Genomic DNA, 18039 nt, shown 5'->3' with positions numbered 1-18039 from the left:
TTAATATTGCACCAACGTGTATCCTTCCACAATAATGTCCCTAATGAAAATTATACAAGATATCGTGGGAACTGAACATGGACATGTCCAACCACTGAATTTCCTGAGGCTGTCCAAACTTCCCATCGGATAAACCATTTTTATTTAATTATTGTCACTGCCTCTAGGACAGATTTAATCTTTTATCCCCGTTTGTGGTATAGCTCTAAAGTAAATAATTATCATTATTTTTTTTTTTTTTGTTGCATCTATCTTTTTTGTACTATTGTAATAAATATCATGGCCTCTGGGGGCACTAGAGTCTTGTTTAGTTGTCTCAGAATGTCTGCATCATCTTTTCTTAAAGCTCTTAAAGGGTGTTTCAGGTGTTTAGGTGGATTTAAATTGAGAACAATAATAAGGAAATAACAGGAAAAAATATAGACATGACATCATTCGTTTTTCATGAATAGTGTGCAGGTTTCTTTTGGTCTTTTCCAAAAAAAAAAACATTTTTTTTTCAAAAAAAGGCTGATGTGTGTCAACAATTCCATCTTTTCTCTTGATCTCTAAAGCAATTTTGATGAATGATCATTAGATTAGATCATTAGTTGATATCATTAAAGACATTCTTTCTTGACATAATTACTTAAAGCCTCATTCATTGAGATAACTCTTTCAAGAAAGAGAAACACCCCACCTTATCAGAAAGACAGAAATCCTCCAAAAACCGTCTCTTCTTTTGTGTGCCAAACAGTTTTCACTTCTTGAGTATGCGAAGTGTAAATGTTAGGACACCTCTGTCTAAATCAAACAGATTTTTATTCTGTTCATGCTGCCGACAGTCTGACAAAATATAAAAAAAATAAATAAAGGCACACCGCTTAAATACTAATAGCAGTCACTCAGCTTTGCATCGCTAATATGACCACAAACTGTAAAACTATAAAATAACTATTAGTGCAAATCAGAAAAATTTATGTGCTCGTGTTACGTGTTCTATACTTTTTTAAATAGCTCCAACATGCAGAATTGTTGAAGGAGAGTTACGTCTCTGTGGGACGGACAGGACTTCAAAGCAACTCCACCTCAAACCATATTTAAATGAATAAGACCCAAGTGGTCACAGTCTGCCAAGTCTGACTGTGAGAAGTGAACTGAACAGTGAGGGCAGCTGACTCATTATGAAGTATTTTAAGCCTATGTTAGTGGCCCGCATGTCTTAAGTTTCCTCTTTTGCCCCCCCCCTGTCAACTTTAACCCAAGTCTAGCCTACACAGCCATATGTTATTTTAAAGATACTCATACTCATTTGTATTTCAAAAGCAACACTGAGCTAAAAAAAAGTAAAACAAATTTGCATTCACAGCTCTGCACCCTTAACTCTACAGATTTTTTTTATTCCACATTTGTTTTCTTATATGTATGTATCTATATAAACCTGCTTTTGTTATGTAAAGTAAAATATGTCGGTTAAAGTTGGGTATATGGCTCATTTTTAAGTTAATTGTTATTTGTAGCTCTTTCCAGTTGAGGAGCACTTTATTTTGAAAGTAAAGTTTAAGAATTGGTGGTGAAATTTTGCTTTGAGGAAAAGTTGATTGTTGTTTGTATATCCTTTCAATTTTCGATTTATCACTTTATAGTGACAAGAAATATGTAGCCATAACTTAGTCACGTATAAGTTGTTTTTTTTTGTGTGGGGGGGGGGGGCTGTTAAACAAGACTATTTTGAATTAAACAATTAATACAGTTAAATGTTGAATATATTTACATTTAACATTAACTCAATGATTTCACTAACTGTAGCTTTCCATGATTTTTATTTTATTTTATTTTTTTTTTATTTTTTTTTTTTTTCGTCCCAACCGATTGAGTTCATGCCTGACTTTATCGCCACACCCATCCTCAAATATTATTGGTTTATATTCCGGTACGGCTTCGATTTCATTGGCCGGAATTTGTCAACACGCAGCCCCTGTTTTCCCATTTATGTCAAGGTAGATTCAGTCAGGTTAAAAATACAGGAAGTTAAACAGTTTAGCACAAAACGTATTCGTTTAAAGAAAACACCACGTCAGTTTTTTTTTCTTTTCACCAACAGTATTAATTGATTTCGATCATGAAAATATTTTCTCTCACTAAAAACAATAATATTCTCACGGGGACGTTTAGTGTTTTCCTCAGTTATGTTACCCTGCCTGGTAATAATATTTATTTTGACAGCCCTGACCGGATATCATTTGGACAGCCATACTATACCGCTTCCTGGCTGATGTGGACAGGGAAAAACTGCTGGGTGAGGTCTGTTGTTGTGGCTGAGTAAATAATGAAGAAAATCAGCAAATTTGAGTCAGAAAAGGCACTGAATTTATCGAGTTAGTGAGGCGTATAACTCTCTTTTATTCTGGACCAACAGACTTCTTCTTCTATTCCGGAGGTTCTCTTGTTCCGGTTACCCTCTCATACCTCCAGTGTTGCGGTGCATCTCCCATTAGCTTTCTATGGATTGTTAGCGGCTAACGAAAGTCGCTAACGCTACTTGCCAGTGCTGTACACCTGTCACCAGCTCTTTTTTTTTTCTTGTCTCTTGTCTGTTTATGTCGGTGGTTTTTTTCTTAAGGTCGGCGAATTACCTTAAGTTGTTAACATAAACTTTAGCTTTTTTATTTTCTGGCCACTTTCTTCATTGTGGAAGTCCTCACTATCCGAAAACAACCTGCACTGCCAAAGCTAGACAAAGAAGATGAAGTGACTATAACTCCCCTGCGTCCAGAAATGCATGCTATGAACTCTGTATGCGTCTCACCGGATATTAATAAAGCCAAATAGCCAGCTAGTCCTGAAAATAATAATAATAACAATGGCGTCTTCCAAAGCAAAAGGAGTCGGAGTCAACAGTGAGACCAATTCCCTAAAAGAAAGTAAAAGCAACGCCAGCAGCCTGGCTGGAGAGGCATCACCAAATAACCGGATATACTGCCTTGATGACCTGGAGACCATTGCTACAGTGGGTGAGTTTAATAGAATATGTCACAAAAATTATTTAACCTCTACTGGACTGGTTGTGGGTGTTTTGCAACATAAAGTAGTTCACAAACTCCAGGACAGGTAAAAGAGTGAAATGTGCTTGTAACAATACAGTATAGTTTAAGATAATGTAGTTGGGGGTTGGATACTGAACTCCAAAACTGTCCAAATTGGTATCAAAAACTAGCAGGAAGACCTGTAACTAATGATAGGATTCGTTATAGAAAGTAGTTAAGAATTCCACTACTATTTCTTAAAACCAAAGCTGGCATTCTGGAGTTGCTTGTTTTGTTCAGACAACAGTCAAAAATGAAAAAAAAATAATCTAATTTTGTTGTGATTTTTAAAAAAAAAAAAAAAAAAATCTGTTAACCAAATGAAATGTTTTCTCGATTGGACCAAAACATCGTAAAACACTGAAAAATATCCACAACAATTTCCCGATGTCCAAAGCGGTGTCAGCACTTTTGTTTTGTTTGTTTTGTTTTACCAATGGTACAAAACTTCTAAAAGATAGTAATTGTACTACAATGTAAGGTAAAGAAAAGAAGCAAATTCTCTTGGGTAACTGGAAGTAGAGAAAAAAAATGTAATTTTAGCATGAAGAAATTACTTAAAAATACTTAGTTTTTTCTGTTGATCTATTAAATGACTAACTGTTGGATTGACCAATCTTCACAGCTCTGCTATCAAGTGGGGCTTCCACTCTCTTCTCACTCTTTTCATTATTGATTAACCTGCAAGTTATTGTCATTATTGGTTTTAAAATTATAAAAAAAAAAAAAAAAAAAGATATTATAGTTTCCCAGAGCCCAAAGTTGTGACTTCAACTTTTGTCTAAGCAACAGTCCAAAACCTTAAGATTCTACATAAATGACTGCTATAAATGACAAACAAAAGCAGCAAATCCTTACATTGAAGAAGCTGGAACCGGCAAAAGTTCAACATTTTTGCTTTTTTTTTTTTTTCTTTCAATCGATTACTAAAATTGATTGGCAACTATGTGTCTTTCAATCGACTCATGAATTAATCTCAGCAACTCTGCTGTCGATCACCGAAATTTTAGCATATAATGTTCATTCTATTCTCTCTTTGCTCATTTTTTTTAATTATAATTTTTTAATTTTGTTATATAACTTTGCATATTTTAGTCGGTTTCAACAAAGCAATGTTTGTATGCTGTTGCTTTTGTTTTAACACTGTTGCTGTGAGGGTATTTGTACTTTATCAATATGTCATCCAGCCACAGCTGCCCTACTTTATCCTTAATCTTTTTTTATTCTTTTTCTTTTGTTTTTTATAAGCACTGCTGCCTGCTGAGGTTAGCCCACCACAATCTGAACAACAGTGTGGAAAACTGCACATCCTGTGCTATGATCAAAACACTGTTGGGCAGAAATAAAAAAAAAGGAGACATATTCAGCTAAAGTATACAAAGTGTCAGATCGCATTTTAACATTTGATCTCTTCCATCTGTTCTGTGATTAGAGCATGAGGATGCATTCAGTGCATCAAAGTCACGATACTGTCAATATGTTAGTAATTTAAAAAACATACACTTGATATTATGTAGGGACACAATGGAGAATTCAAACCTCAAAGCTGGGATGTTAACGTTTGGTGAATTGCTATTAAGTCACGAGACAACCGGACTCCAAGCAGCAATAATCCTAGCTAGCAGCAGTGAATCAGTACTTATTGTGTCAAAACTTGATGGATTGGTTATCAGCCAAAGTCACTTAAAGACAGCAGCTATTTGAAGACGAGTTGAAGTCATGTTCCATTAGTCAGAGTCAGAGAACTCAACATGATGCCACAGTTAGTCCATGTTCAGACAACAACCTGCCCTTCAGGGAGTTAACATTGGGATGGGCTTTTATGCCTCTTCAGTGAAAACTTCCATCCAAACATCAGCACTAATACAGGGCTACATTTAATGTCATTCTTGTACTGACTTGGCCATCGACTCAAAGTGTTATTTTACAACCTAGCAATAAAACTCAGCAATCAGCTTAAAAAAAAGAAATTGTCCAGAATTACTTACTACACATTAAACATTTTCCAGTTTATTCTCTACTCAATGAAACATCAAAACAATGACTCATGTTACCCATAAGTCATCAGATTTTACTGTGATGCCTCAAGGCTAAGCTCATGTAGGTATTCACTGGTTTAATAATATGCACTTAAACAGTATATCACGTCTGAGCTGTAGTTACATTGAAACTCGTAGTTGCACAGTTTAAAGGCAGTGTCTGATCATTATTATTATTGGTAATGTTGTTATTTTTGCATTTGTCTTTAAATTCAATTCAATTTATTTATATAGCACCTTATACAATCAAAATTGTCTCTAGATGCTTTACAGAGACCCAGAACCTGAACCCAAGCAGACAGTGGCAAGGAAAAACTCCCTTATAACAGGAAGAAACCTTGAGCAGGACCCGGCTCGCAAGGGAGAACTATCCTGCTGATAGTCGGCTGGGTGATAATCCATAATGTAATGAAAATGTGGCAGTATGATATTATGATATATAACAGTTGTCTAATACCATATGCAGAAACTGCGGTATTTTCCGAGACTGTTGTTGTACAGTCAAAATCTCTTCGTGTTGGCGGTGTTACTGTTGCTTTCAAAAATGGTCGTTGTTGCAGGGCATAACAGTACGATGTCATCATATCAACTAGTCAGAAGTTTCCATTATCATAATATGCTTACTTGCAGGGTGCTGCCTGTCGTTTTGTGACTGAGGAGATGGACCAGTACTTTTTCCATAGGCTTCTTGCTGACGAGTCAGCCAGTGAAAGTAACGATAGCAACGGTATGAGAGAAAGTTCTCCGTTGTGGTCAATGTTGAGTTCAGGTTGTCATTTGCTAAGCAGTGCTGTAATCCATCAGTTCCTCCCTAACATATTAGCCCATTGATTGTTGAAAGATCACTGATTAAACTATTTGCAACGGATGATAATGATCTGCGGCCGATCAATCCGAGCGTCTTTAATCGTCTGCGTGAAAAACAAGGACGCTAGGCTATCCCGGCACACGGCTATCCAGTCTTTTACATTAACAACAGTGCCGTGTTGTACAGTTGACAGTGCAACAGTGGCGCAGACTGATCATAAAAGCCCAGATGGTGATGGAATTGATAGCAAACACTGCAGAGCGATGACACAGCATCCTTCGAAAACCTTTTTCATTAATAGCAATAGTTTGAATTTTGCAGGCACGATTTAACATACATTGTGATTTATGATCTCAGGCTGTATACTTTATGGAAGACATCTAGTTCAATAATGTGCATTAAGCAGCATGCGGGCAACAAAGCCGGAGAGCTTAATGCCTATCTGGGAGGTGTGCAGCAGGGAGCGACATTCATCCTGTGCTGTTGGGAGAAAGCTCCAAGCTTATGAGCCCTGCATAAAAATCCAATTTGCCAAGACATTTTGTCTGATGAGAGGGATTTGCTGCCTAAAACAAATCAGCTAAAGCTCTTTATCTGCCTGCTGTTGTTTAATTGTCATTGAAATCATGAGGCAACTCTCTTGCGCCATTAGATTTATTCATTGCTCGTCACGTGCCGCGGTAGCCTACATGACCCAGACAGCATCAGCTGAAGGCAAAACCAACTGCATCCCCAGTCAGAGCAATTGAATTCATCAGCAACATCTCTATCCCCGACATGATATTTGGGGATTTGTTGCCTCGTGTGAATCTGTTACTCATAAAAGTTGCACTTGTTTTCCCATGCCAGGTGGAAGTGAAGTCAGGAATGACCCAGTTTCCGGGGAGGAGGGCGTAAATATCTGTTACAGTACACTACTTTTTGAAATTAACCAGGCAATTCTAGGTTGAGTCTCGCTGTCAGTTGCCTTTGTCCCTGCTTGGTTTCTGATAACGACCCGGTTCAGGAAATACCAAAGAAGCAGCCCTGTGATTTATAACATTACTTAAGTGTGCGTGAAGAATAGCTTATCTTGTTTTCTGTCTCTCTCTCTCTCTCTCTTCCCTTCATGTGTGTGTTCAAACACACAATGCAGGCTTTGTGCGGTGGAGGGGTTGTTTAGCGAGGTGAAATGTTACACCGGTGTGGCACGTTATTATTATGCGAAGAAGCAGCGGGTTTAGGTATTTGACAGCTCATCCTGTCTCATTGTGAAAAGCTGTGGCTACTATTTGTGTTATAATAACCGATGCATTAATGTGTTCCTGTATTTTATTTTATATTATTAAATTAAATCTGCATCTAGTAATCCAACTCATGTCACTTGAGGAAGCATCAGTGCAAGTGCAAGTTTAAAACTGGAAAATATATCTGGAGATAGATATATAGTTGGTATTGTTTATGTTATGACTCTTCCAAATGTAATTTGTCATATTTCAAACTTTTTTTTAATGTTTTTGAAAGAAGCTTTGAATGTCTGTTGTCAAATTTTTGTCACTTCAGTTTAAAATGACAAAAATTGTCAGTTTTTTTTTTTTTTTGGGTAATGGAAACTGAGTAGGAAATGCTAACAACTGAAAGAGAATTTTTGTTATTGTGGTTTTGTAAATTAAATAAATAAACAAATAAATTTATGGTGTTGTTAGGTCGCTGTTATACCTTCCTCTTAATATTACAGGGTCATGCCTCTCTTTGTGTGAGGCGAGCAAATAGTTTTGACCACAGGAAAAAAGGTTTTTGAAAATATTTGATTTGATTTTTTTCAATGACTTTTGGACTTTACAACGCTCTTGAGTTATCGGAAATGTTTGGGTCACATGAGTCAGAAAAAATCCTGTGTACAACAAAAAATGTTCACACACAACTAGAAATTAGAGCCTGATTGATAAATTAAATTAGCTTAGCTTACCTTTAGCTTACCTTTAGCTTACAGATCGGCCTGTAAGCAGCAAGAAATGCTACATAGTTTGTTCACCTAAAAGAAAGAACATATTTTCTCTTATGTTGGGATTTCTTTATACTCACAGACATTTGCGTTCAGAACTTTTTAATTTGAAATTTGATTTACCGGTGCGTAAGTTACTGCTATGAGGTTCATGCAGCACAAGTGTTAAGCTAACAGGGTAGCCTAGCTAGCTTTCGCCGTATTACTGTATAGGTAGACAAAGGAGGTGCAATGTTACTCAAGGTGATTGCAACTCATTATGTTTGCAAGTTAATGAACACATTTTGAACCCCAAAGTCTGAAATTCAGGCCGAAATGCTTGCACTTAGCACTCACCATCCCAATAATCGTCAAGCATATCTTTAGTTTATCACACATGTTGCTGTACGTATCAGTCAGTAAATAAAATTGCGGTACAGAAATGCCAAAGTCGCTGATGATCTTGGCTTTGCCGTATTCTATTGGTGTGATGAATCATTTCTGACTTTGTCTTTCAGGTTTTGCTGTCGACCTCATTTTCAGATTCATTGCTCAAAAAGGCGGCCACACCCAACTGAACCTTTTCTGAAACCTTTAAGAGTTGCGTTCGAAAGCGCCTGGGTGTTGCTCGATGATGGAGTTGTAGTTCCTTTCTTTCCTCGACGAGTTTGACATTGCAGTAGAACGAGGTGTTCGCCTGACAGGGAACGGTGTAACTGCTGCGTCTTTGTTGTCATTGGCAACGCCGGCTGACCTTAGGCAAAAGTTCATTGTTGGTAAAGCACAGGAATGAGACATTTCATTAGAAAATTGCAGCAGTTCCATGTCTGACTCATAATGGCTGTTATATCACATATTGTCATCAGCCATTTATTGTCTCCCTTCACTGCTCAACAGTACTGCAGGAATGAAATGCTAAATGCAGAGCTCAGAACAACATTAGAAACTAGTCATTCTGCCTAAGGAGGGCTGTTTTCTTTACCCTAAACCCTTCTGCTGCTGCTCATTTCACCCTAACCTGGCTGACTATCTTTTTAATTGCTTCACAAATTTTAATTTAGTCCTAACATGGGCTTTCAAAATGAGCTATAATCAATGATTTGATACAGATGACTGATTCATATTGTACTTGAGATCCTGCGCAGCGTTCCGAAAAGCTGCCACAGTGCGAGTGTTATTTTTCAAGGTGACTCCGCTTTATATATTTCTCTACAACACAACTGATGACAAATTGATCATGCTGTATTCTGTTGCATTGGACAGAATCTATATATGTCTGTTTGTTTTAACTGTCTTTGTAGATGCATTAAAATCTAATCTACAGATGAACAGATAATGAAATATGAGATGAGATCAGTCATTCAGATGTATTAATTTTTAAGAGCTTTAACTGAATGGGCGGAATACTGGCTAATACCGAACAGAGCACGCAAACATAAACAATACATGCAGATAAGCAGTTATTTGTCTTGCTGTGGATCCCAGTCACAGCGCTTAATCCTGATCCCTTTCCCCCCCTTCCTTGTCTCCCGCACCTCAGGCACAGGGACTTTTGGCCGAGTCTTCCTGGTCAAGGACAAGAAGAGCAGGGCCTTCCATGCCCTGAAGCAGATGAAAATCCCCGACGTGATCCGACTGAAGCAGGAGCAGCACGTCCACAACGAGAAGGAGGTCCTGACAGAGGTCAACCACCCCTTCCTCATCCGATTGTGAGTCTGCTCCCCAGCCTATAAGCCACAAACACATTGTATTTAAAATAATTCATCAACAATCAGGTAAGTAAAAACACTGATTCCGATAGAACAGAGAAGAATCGAAAGGGGTGTCTTAGTGTGACGATAAACTGGACTCCAGCTCTTTAATTAACACAAAGACTCTCATTTGAGCGTAGTGCTCAAAATGTTAACCTGTTCCTTTAAAGCAACAGGGTTTTTTTTTGTTTGTTTGTTTTTTTTTTTTAAGTCTAATGAAATGTCTACCTTCTTGGAATATTATAAATGATAAAATAAACCATAGGCGTATTCTCATAAGGATTTCCGTGTTAGAGTAAATTTCCTCACTGATAAAAATCCAATATAATGTGAAGACTGTACAATTGAAATCAGCATGACTCCCACCACAGATCACTTACACTGGACTTTCCTGGTGTAATAAAATACTTACCGCTACTAGAATATGTTAAATAATCCTGTATACTTAAATAAATGTCAAAAATACAATCAGGCCATCGGAGTGTAGAAGAAAAACTCACATTTTAAAGCGTACAAAGTGAGCTTGTTCAGTTCACCTCAGACTTCACGGTTTGATTTAATGGAACGTTATGCTACATGTTGTTAGCTAAGGAGTCCTGCACATATAAGACTTAAATTTGTAAGAAAGCCATAATAATTAGGAGAGGCATGTTCCTTGTTTTGTGTTTTTCATAGGGTTATGTGGCAATATGTATGGAAATTTTTAAATCTTTCTATAGGCCTATGTTATTCACAAAAAAAGATTACTTAAATAGCAGTGTTCTCAGATGTAGTAATTAAGGTTAAGTACAGACAATTGAAATCCCACCAGTTTCCTTGTAGCCAAAATTTTAGTCTTTTAGCCCTCTGCAAACCTCTTGTACTCACTGTAATGTAGCTCACGTAACTTTACAGTAAAACTTTGGTACCAAACTTGATTTCAAAAGAAGTTTGAATGCTATATTTATGTTTAAAATCAGCTCTTATTGGTATTATTATAATTATGATTTTTCGAACTGAGGACAGTAATATGACGCGCTTTATTTTGAAATTAAAATTTTTTCCCTATTTTTTTTTTTTGCTTGAAATGCAACTTTAATTGCTCAACATTCCAGGGCTGTACATTGTCATTTTTTGCACTTTGTAATAATACTCAGACCTGGACTGCAGGTAGCCCACTTTAGTTCCCCTACTCTTTTACCACAAATGTTGACTTTTTGAACCATCTCGGATCAGCCTGGGCCTAAAGAAGTCAGCAGCGTTTCCTTCATGTCATTGGTGTATGGCTTTCATTACGCGAGATTCTATATTGAAACATGACCTTGTGTAACCTGTAGTTTAAGATATAACTGTGCCACTTGAATCTTTATAACCCTTTTCTCACATTTTACGTTGCGCTTAAGCTCGGTCCGGTCAGCCGGTGATGAGGTCTTTGAAGCAGCTGACAAAAGAATGTTTGCGTTATGAAAGAAAATCCAGTGGGGATTTTGAAACAGATACTGACACTGTACACAAAAAAACAACCATTGTAGAGGAAACTATCAAGTTGAAGAATCAGTATGTGAGGGTGTAAAAATAATCTTGCCAGTGCTTTGTGGTGGACTAACTATGTAATGGAGATACTGTTTCCAAATGACCTCGATCACATCTGTCATAACATTTTTGTTGTCTGCAACGATTGCCAAACTATTTATCACACGGTTATTTATACATTGTAAATAATGATCTAAGTGACCAAAGCATGATAAGAAAAAAAAAAAAAAGACTAAACCATGGTGATTTTTGACCAGTTGGAAAGATTATTGTTTGACAACCCGTAATGTTTACATGCAAGGCTGAAAGCTTGATTGTAACTGGAGGTTAACTACGGCTCGAGAAAGCAGAAAACAAAGCAAAAAGGAAGCGATAAAATAGCAGTGTAAGAAAGAGTCAGTAATTGTCTTTGTGGCTAGCAGCCAGCACTTATGGAAAAACACCGGAGCCTCCTCCATCTTCATCAGTGACAGTGGTCTCTTGTTTTTATTCCTCTGAAGTGCCCTTCCAGCTGAAATAGTCGTGGCCCCACTGCTCCAAACCACACCGAGGGTTGGGGGGGGGGGATAAAAGAGTCTGAGACTGATACAGCCTCTCATTTTATCTGATTTCCTCAAATTGCCAGACGTTACAATCGATGTTGCATTGGGCGCGGCGTACAACAGCGGGCAGAAGAAGTGTAGTGTTTGGAATTAATTTAAAAAGAACAAAAACAGATTGAAAGGTCTTCATGTTATCTATCTCCCTTGTGCGTACTGTTATTTCTCAGGTTTTGGACCCACCATGATGACCGCTTCCTCTACATGCTGATGGACTACGTGCCAGGCGGCGAGCTGTTCAGCTACCTACGCAGCCGAGGCCGCTTCAGCAACGCCACCGGCCTCTTTTATACCTCGGAGATCGTATGCGCCATAGAGTACCTCCACTCCAAAGAAATCGTCTACCGCGACCTGAAGCCCGAGAACATCCTGCTGGACAGTGAAGGACACATCCGCCTGACCGACTTTGGCTTCGCCAAGAAGCTCTCTGACAGGTGATTGAAATAATATCAGTACTGATTTTGACTGCCATCATTACAGAGTGATTTATAAAGAAAGTAAAATGAGCTAAGACAAATCGAACTGACTGATGTTGGCTCTTAGTCTGAGCTGAGAGAGATCAGTCCTCAGTCTAAAAGGGTTAGGCTGGTCACGTATGACCCAAGCGTTGAGCTAAGGCCCGTTCATGCCGCCACAAGGTCCAACTTTCACTTCTTGAATTTCCCTTGGGATCAATAAAGTATCTATCTATCTATCTATCTATCTATCTATCTATCTATCTATCTAAAAGACCTGTTGATAACAACAACTTGTTTCTATTACAGTACAGTACATTTCTTAAGTATCTGCACTTGAGTCATTTGTTTGTGGACCCAAGGTTGCAATTGGTGATGATAATGGATTCCTTTTGTTAGTGATGTATTAGAAAGAAAAATCTCTACTCAGAGATTGACAGATTTCGTTAATTTATATTTTGGTTTTTTTTGTCGAAACGGGAGAGATATTGCTTTAGCGAGAGCAAGAAGCGCAGATTTATTCCTAATTTTACAGCTCTTTTAAAGAAAATAAATCATTTTCTGCTAACCTTTATGCCTTTTTTTTTCATCACGACTTTCATCACTGAATTTTCTCATTCAGCTCATTCACCGCTTTTCATAGATTATTAAGGCGATTCTAATTTTTAGGGCAGAGGAGGTTATAGATAAGTCATTCTTGTATTATAGGCAGAAGAAGATGTAGTGAAGGACATGTTTTCAAGGGGCTTTTCTTTTTAGATGCCGTTGGTCACAGGTCATTTATTCAGACCGGAACTGAAATGCTTTAAAATGGTCCCTTTTTAGGACGTTTCTTGGTTTTGATGCTTGACTGATTGTCAGTAGGGAGTGAATGACAAAGCAGCAGCAGGTACAATACGTGAGTTTTATTCTGTACATTCCCTCACAGACAGCTATAGCTGTGCTTAGATTTCACTAATGTGTGTGTGTGTGTGCAGTGTTGGAAATTGCATCGAATGCTTTGTGTAGTCTGGAGGTCATCTAGTTCCACAGGATTTCATTCCCAAGTCACACACTTACACTTTGTATTAGTTTGAAGCTGCTTGTAAAGGAATCAATTTAGGACACTGAGCCTTTTTTTTAAAGACTTGAAACCTTTTGGTTTTTTTTTTTACAGGAAATTAATGGTTGCAGAGTTTAAAAAGACATGGAAGTCATTGTCCCAATGATAATCAAAACATTTTTTCTCTTTAGTTCCCAACTGTAGGGTTAAGGCCTTCTAATGAGTCACAAGCTAAATGCGAGGAGTTCTGCCACACAAAGTGATATTTTATCTATTATATTATTTTGATAATGGACAGTTTTACCCCTGCAGGTCTCTCAAAAATGATTAAATTACAACAAAATGTCATATAAAATAATTTGTGGAATATTGTGTTCAATTGTTAAGTTACACCCTGTTCTTCATTTGTAAAATCAAAGCTTCAGTGACTAAATTATGGTGGTACAATACCCATGAAATGAAATGAACTTATCCAAATAAGGTTGTCAGAAGTATTGATAATTTGTTCATTTTTTTTAAATTATTGTTTCCCTCTCTCTCCTTTTCTGTCTCACTCTCTCTCTCTCTCTCACTCTCTCTCAACCCAACCGGTCAAGGCAGATGGCCGCCCATCTAGAGCCGGGGTCTGCTCCGAGGTTTCTGCCTTCTAAAAGGCAGTTTTTCCTCGCCACTGTCGCCAAGTGCTTGCTCAAGGGGGAATGTTGGGTTCTCTGTATTACAATTTAATTAAAGAGTTTGGTCTAGACCTGCTCTAATTGGAAGGTTTCATGAGATAACTTTTGTTGCGCTATTGGCGCTATATAAATATACTGTATTGAACTGAATTGAATTTAGCGATCGAAGGTCACTATGACCTTATAAATCAGAACTCAAGAATTCATGCGCTAATATTATTATAAATAAATAAATTTCCCACAAATGTCTTATAAGATAAAACGATGAAGTGATGACATTCTATATTCAAAAGGTCAACCTCACAGGGATGTCATAATGTTGTCAGAAAAGTGTCAAAAACACTTTTATGGCCTCTATTTAACACCGTAACTCGGGAACAGAAGGGCAGATTGTATATTTCACATTTGTTTAGATGCTGAGCTAATCTTTGGGTGTCCACTTTGAATCCGTGCTGTTTGTATAGATCTTCTGTGCTGGCGTTGGTTGAAGATATGTGTTAAGCATCCACATATTTTTAGCTCCTTTGCTGCGGCATCCATATTTATAGCACCGTAGTCCACCATGAGCTCATTGGTTTTGATGATTTTGAGCTTTAGGTGATTGTCGCCGCACCGTGTTTCTCCATTAGTCACTACATATATTATATAGGTCTAGACAGACATGGGTCTAAACTGTAAGTTAAATGGCGTGTACGTAATGTGGTGTCATCCATCAGCATCCGTCCACATTTAAGCTTGTGGTCGGTCAGATGAAAGATAAAGAGTAGTTGCCACGGTGACCTTTTCAGTTGTTTCCTGTCTGTGTGTGATTAATACAAGCTGCTGTGCAGTGGCATGTGGCATCTGATGAGCTTTTAAACGCATCTGTCGTACTTTTTGGGTTCTTTTTTTTTTTTTTCCTCAGGTGCCCTACGCAAAAATGCTCCCACCAGTGCAGCCACCTGCGCTGTTTTAATACAGGGCCATTTATCAGTCCGAATCGCTACCTACCCTCAATAGGTATGAAATGAAGTGCTTCTTGCACTGTCTTACGGTGCCTGAAACGCCTTTCTTATGGCAGGCTCCTCAAAAGTGTGTGTAATGCCATTTGTACAATTCACCATGTCAATACTACAGTGGTGAAAGAAAAGTATCAATACCATAGTGTGGTATACTCTGTTACAACTTTAAATAACACATTTGAATTTATACTTAAGTAAAAATGCAAAAATATTAGCATCAGTTTATGCTTAAAGTACCAAAAGCAAAAGTGCTCATTATGCAACGCAGCATATTTCATTTCATTATATTATTGAAATGTGATTATTGATAGTGTTCATAGCTCTTCATAGCTTTAATGTTGAATGCAGTTGATCTTCCGGTGTAGCTTGTGAACTTCTGATCGGAGATCAGAAATCAAAATCAATTTGTTGATTACATTTTGTAATAAACTTAATCTGCAAAGTAGCTAAATCAGATAAATGCAGCAGAGGCAAAAGTACATTTGCCTCTGTAGTGAAGTAGAAGTACAAAGTAGCTGAAAACGGACATGCTCAAATAAAGTGACAATACCTCAAAACTGTATTTATGTGCAGTATTTGAGTGAATTTCCACCGCTGGACTGCGCAGACGGTCGGAAATTGGAGAGACGGAGGCAGGGAGGAGATTGCGACGGCGGACTTTAACACCACCTTTGTGTGAGGACAGTCAGACGGGGGCATAAACACTCTACTTGAGACGGAATCGATACATTTTATGGACTAGTTTGTTTTGCGCGGTCGACCCTCAGGCCCTTTCTATTTGCTGGAGTGAGTAACCACACTTTCTTCCTCCCTCCCCCTCCTTTGTATTTAATTAGCTTGTCCCATTACCTCATGACATGATTAACTTGCGAAATAGTTGACATTTTACCACTGTAGACAAATACAGTGACACTGTCATTAGAGAAATGAGGAAATCCGTCCTGCTCACGTCTTCTGTCTGTTCAGTGTCCTTGAAAAGCTCACATTTTCTTCTGGGAATTCGAGGGTATCCTCCCAACTTTAAGAAACCCCTGGCAGTGCCACTGAAGGACGACCCCACCGCCCCCCCTCCAATCCAACTGCTGTCATTTAGTGTGAATTAGATATACAGTGAGCGAGGCCTCCCGGCGACCTCGGCAGAATTGAAAAGATGCACTGTAGAGGAGAAGGAGACGGCTTTATATCTGCACTGCAGCCTCGCTTACTGCAGTGTTTCTCCCCAGCGTTTTCACCCAGCATCGCGTTGACCCCCGCTGACTTGTAAACATAATGGAGTAAGATTACATTTTCCCCCAGACTGGGAGAGCAAAACAGATGGGGAGTAGATACTTCTCTGATGTGCGAGTGACTCACTTATATAAATGGAGGGCAGCAGAATTGCCTGGGATAGGAAGACAACTGCCTCATTGCCACTAGCTCTCTTGGTTCCCTGTTCAGGACGTGATGGAGCGCCATGGTGGCGAGGTACTCCCCCATGCTTCCACAGTGTCCCCTGCTGGCAGACATGCTCATCGACACATTCAAACACGAAGCTCTTTGTGATGACACACGACGCTCTGAAGAGCAACAACACGTGTGTGTTCTTGCCGTCGTTTCCACACCTCCTCTATACCCCCTCCACACACACACACACACCCTGTGCTTTATACCCACCGCACCCGATATCAGCACCCTCTTTACCAGCGCCCTCCACCGGGACAAACATCATTTCCATACAAATTACCGTCGCCGTGGCAACTGGCCGAAAGAGGTCATTACCCAGGTGATATTGGTGACAGGCGATGAAAGGCTGGCGCCGGGCCAAGTGCTCTTCATCACAGGACAAGTGGCTTTCACAGGGAGCAAACACATGCACAGTGTCAATCAGCTGCTCTGTCAGCCAGAAGGAAGGACAGCCAGAGGCAAATAATCTGCTTTACACTTCCTGTTATTATTCATGCTCATGAGGCATCCTTCATTTATTGTCCAGTGTTTGTATCTGAACTCACGCCCTCGTTACACTTTTCATCCTGCGGTCACCCAGCCAATACTAGATCTATTACTCCTACATCCACGCAGAGCTCCTGTGTCCTCGTAGTGCTATGACAGTTGACACATCTGGGTCAGATGTCACTGACAGATCGCTTTACCTACGGGTGTTGTGTTCCCCATGCAACCGGAGTCGATCTCTTTACACACAGAGTTTAATGTACAGATGTATACAGAGAAGGCAGCGGTCACTCAACACACTGTTAAATACTAACCATGTGGAAGTTGCTTATATTTTCACGTAAGGGGAAGGAGGGCTTTAAACATCGATTATTAATGTAGGCGACATGCTTTTAACAGTGGTGAGGCCGTCTTAAAAATCGCACATTTCAAAGTGATTTTAAGAAAATCACATTTATGCTCCAGTTTCAGAGATTTTCTAAATACAAGTGTTATTATATGGAAAACAAGCCAGAATAAGACATATAAGCAGTGATGGAATACAAAGACTTATTCTTACTGATAATGTTAGTCAGTTAATCAATTGATTGATTGAAAAAAAAAACAACTTGTCATGTTAACTCAGAAGTTATTTTTCATGGGTGTTTTAGCTTCTCTAATGTCCAAATTTCTACAAGATCCTCATGTTGGAAAACATCTAATTCGCAGGTTTACTTTGCTTGATTTAATTAAGGTAAAAATTAAAAATCATTAAACTCCATAAAAGAGAGAAATAGTGCATGGTAAAGTATTATATTTAATTAATATCTTTAAAATGTATTCATTTAACATGCATTTTAGCCAGATTATCACCATACACCTGCCGGAGATTTAAATCATTGGCATTCATTGCTGATGACAGTAGAGCAACAGTTGTAGCATTTCAACATTATTTGCCAATATGCTTTTGGGTCAGTTTTGGAGATGTTAATGTTCTCCTTTAAGGCACATATGTGGTGGGATACTTGCTATCTTTTGGACCTCCTAACACAGTATGAGTGCAGCCTGAGATTTTCTGTTTCAAAGTTACATTAAAGTACATTAGAGGAAAAAAAAAAATTGGTTGGTTATTTCATTCATCATTTCTGTCTAGTAGCTACTAATGATTATTTTCATCGTCAGTTAATCATTTGGTCCATAAAATGTGAGAAAATTGCAGCCT

At 38.5% G+C, this 18039-nt stretch overlaps 1 protein-coding gene across 2 annotated transcripts in view; it reads left to right on the top strand.

Annotated features, from left to right (window-relative positions):
• The first annotated feature begins 1950 nt into the window (after positions 1-1950).
• Positions 1951-18039, top strand: part of prkx (protein kinase X-linked) — a 52133-nt gene continuing 36044 nt past the window's right edge. The window contains exons 1-3 of one of the 2 annotated variants that reach the window (XM_046382078.1): positions 1951-2993; positions 9416-9584; positions 11908-12171. In XM_046382078.1, coding sequence (XP_046238034.1) covers positions 2843-2993; positions 9416-9584; positions 11908-12171 — 584 coding nt within the window. In that variant the 5' untranslated portion in view covers positions 1951-2842. The remainder of the gene's footprint in view (positions 2994-9415; positions 9585-11907; positions 12172-18039) is intronic. The other variant, XM_046382077.1, reaches the window with a different exon arrangement.

The sequence above is a fragment of the Scatophagus argus genome, chromosome 24 (genome assembly GCF_020382885.2).
Source record: "Scatophagus argus isolate fScaArg1 chromosome 24, fScaArg1.pri, whole genome shotgun sequence".
NCBI lineage: Eukaryota > Metazoa > Chordata > Actinopteri > Scatophagidae > Scatophagus > Scatophagus argus.
The sequence above is the reverse complement of the archived record's forward strand: the minus strand, read 5'-3'. Positions and strand labels throughout refer to the sequence as shown.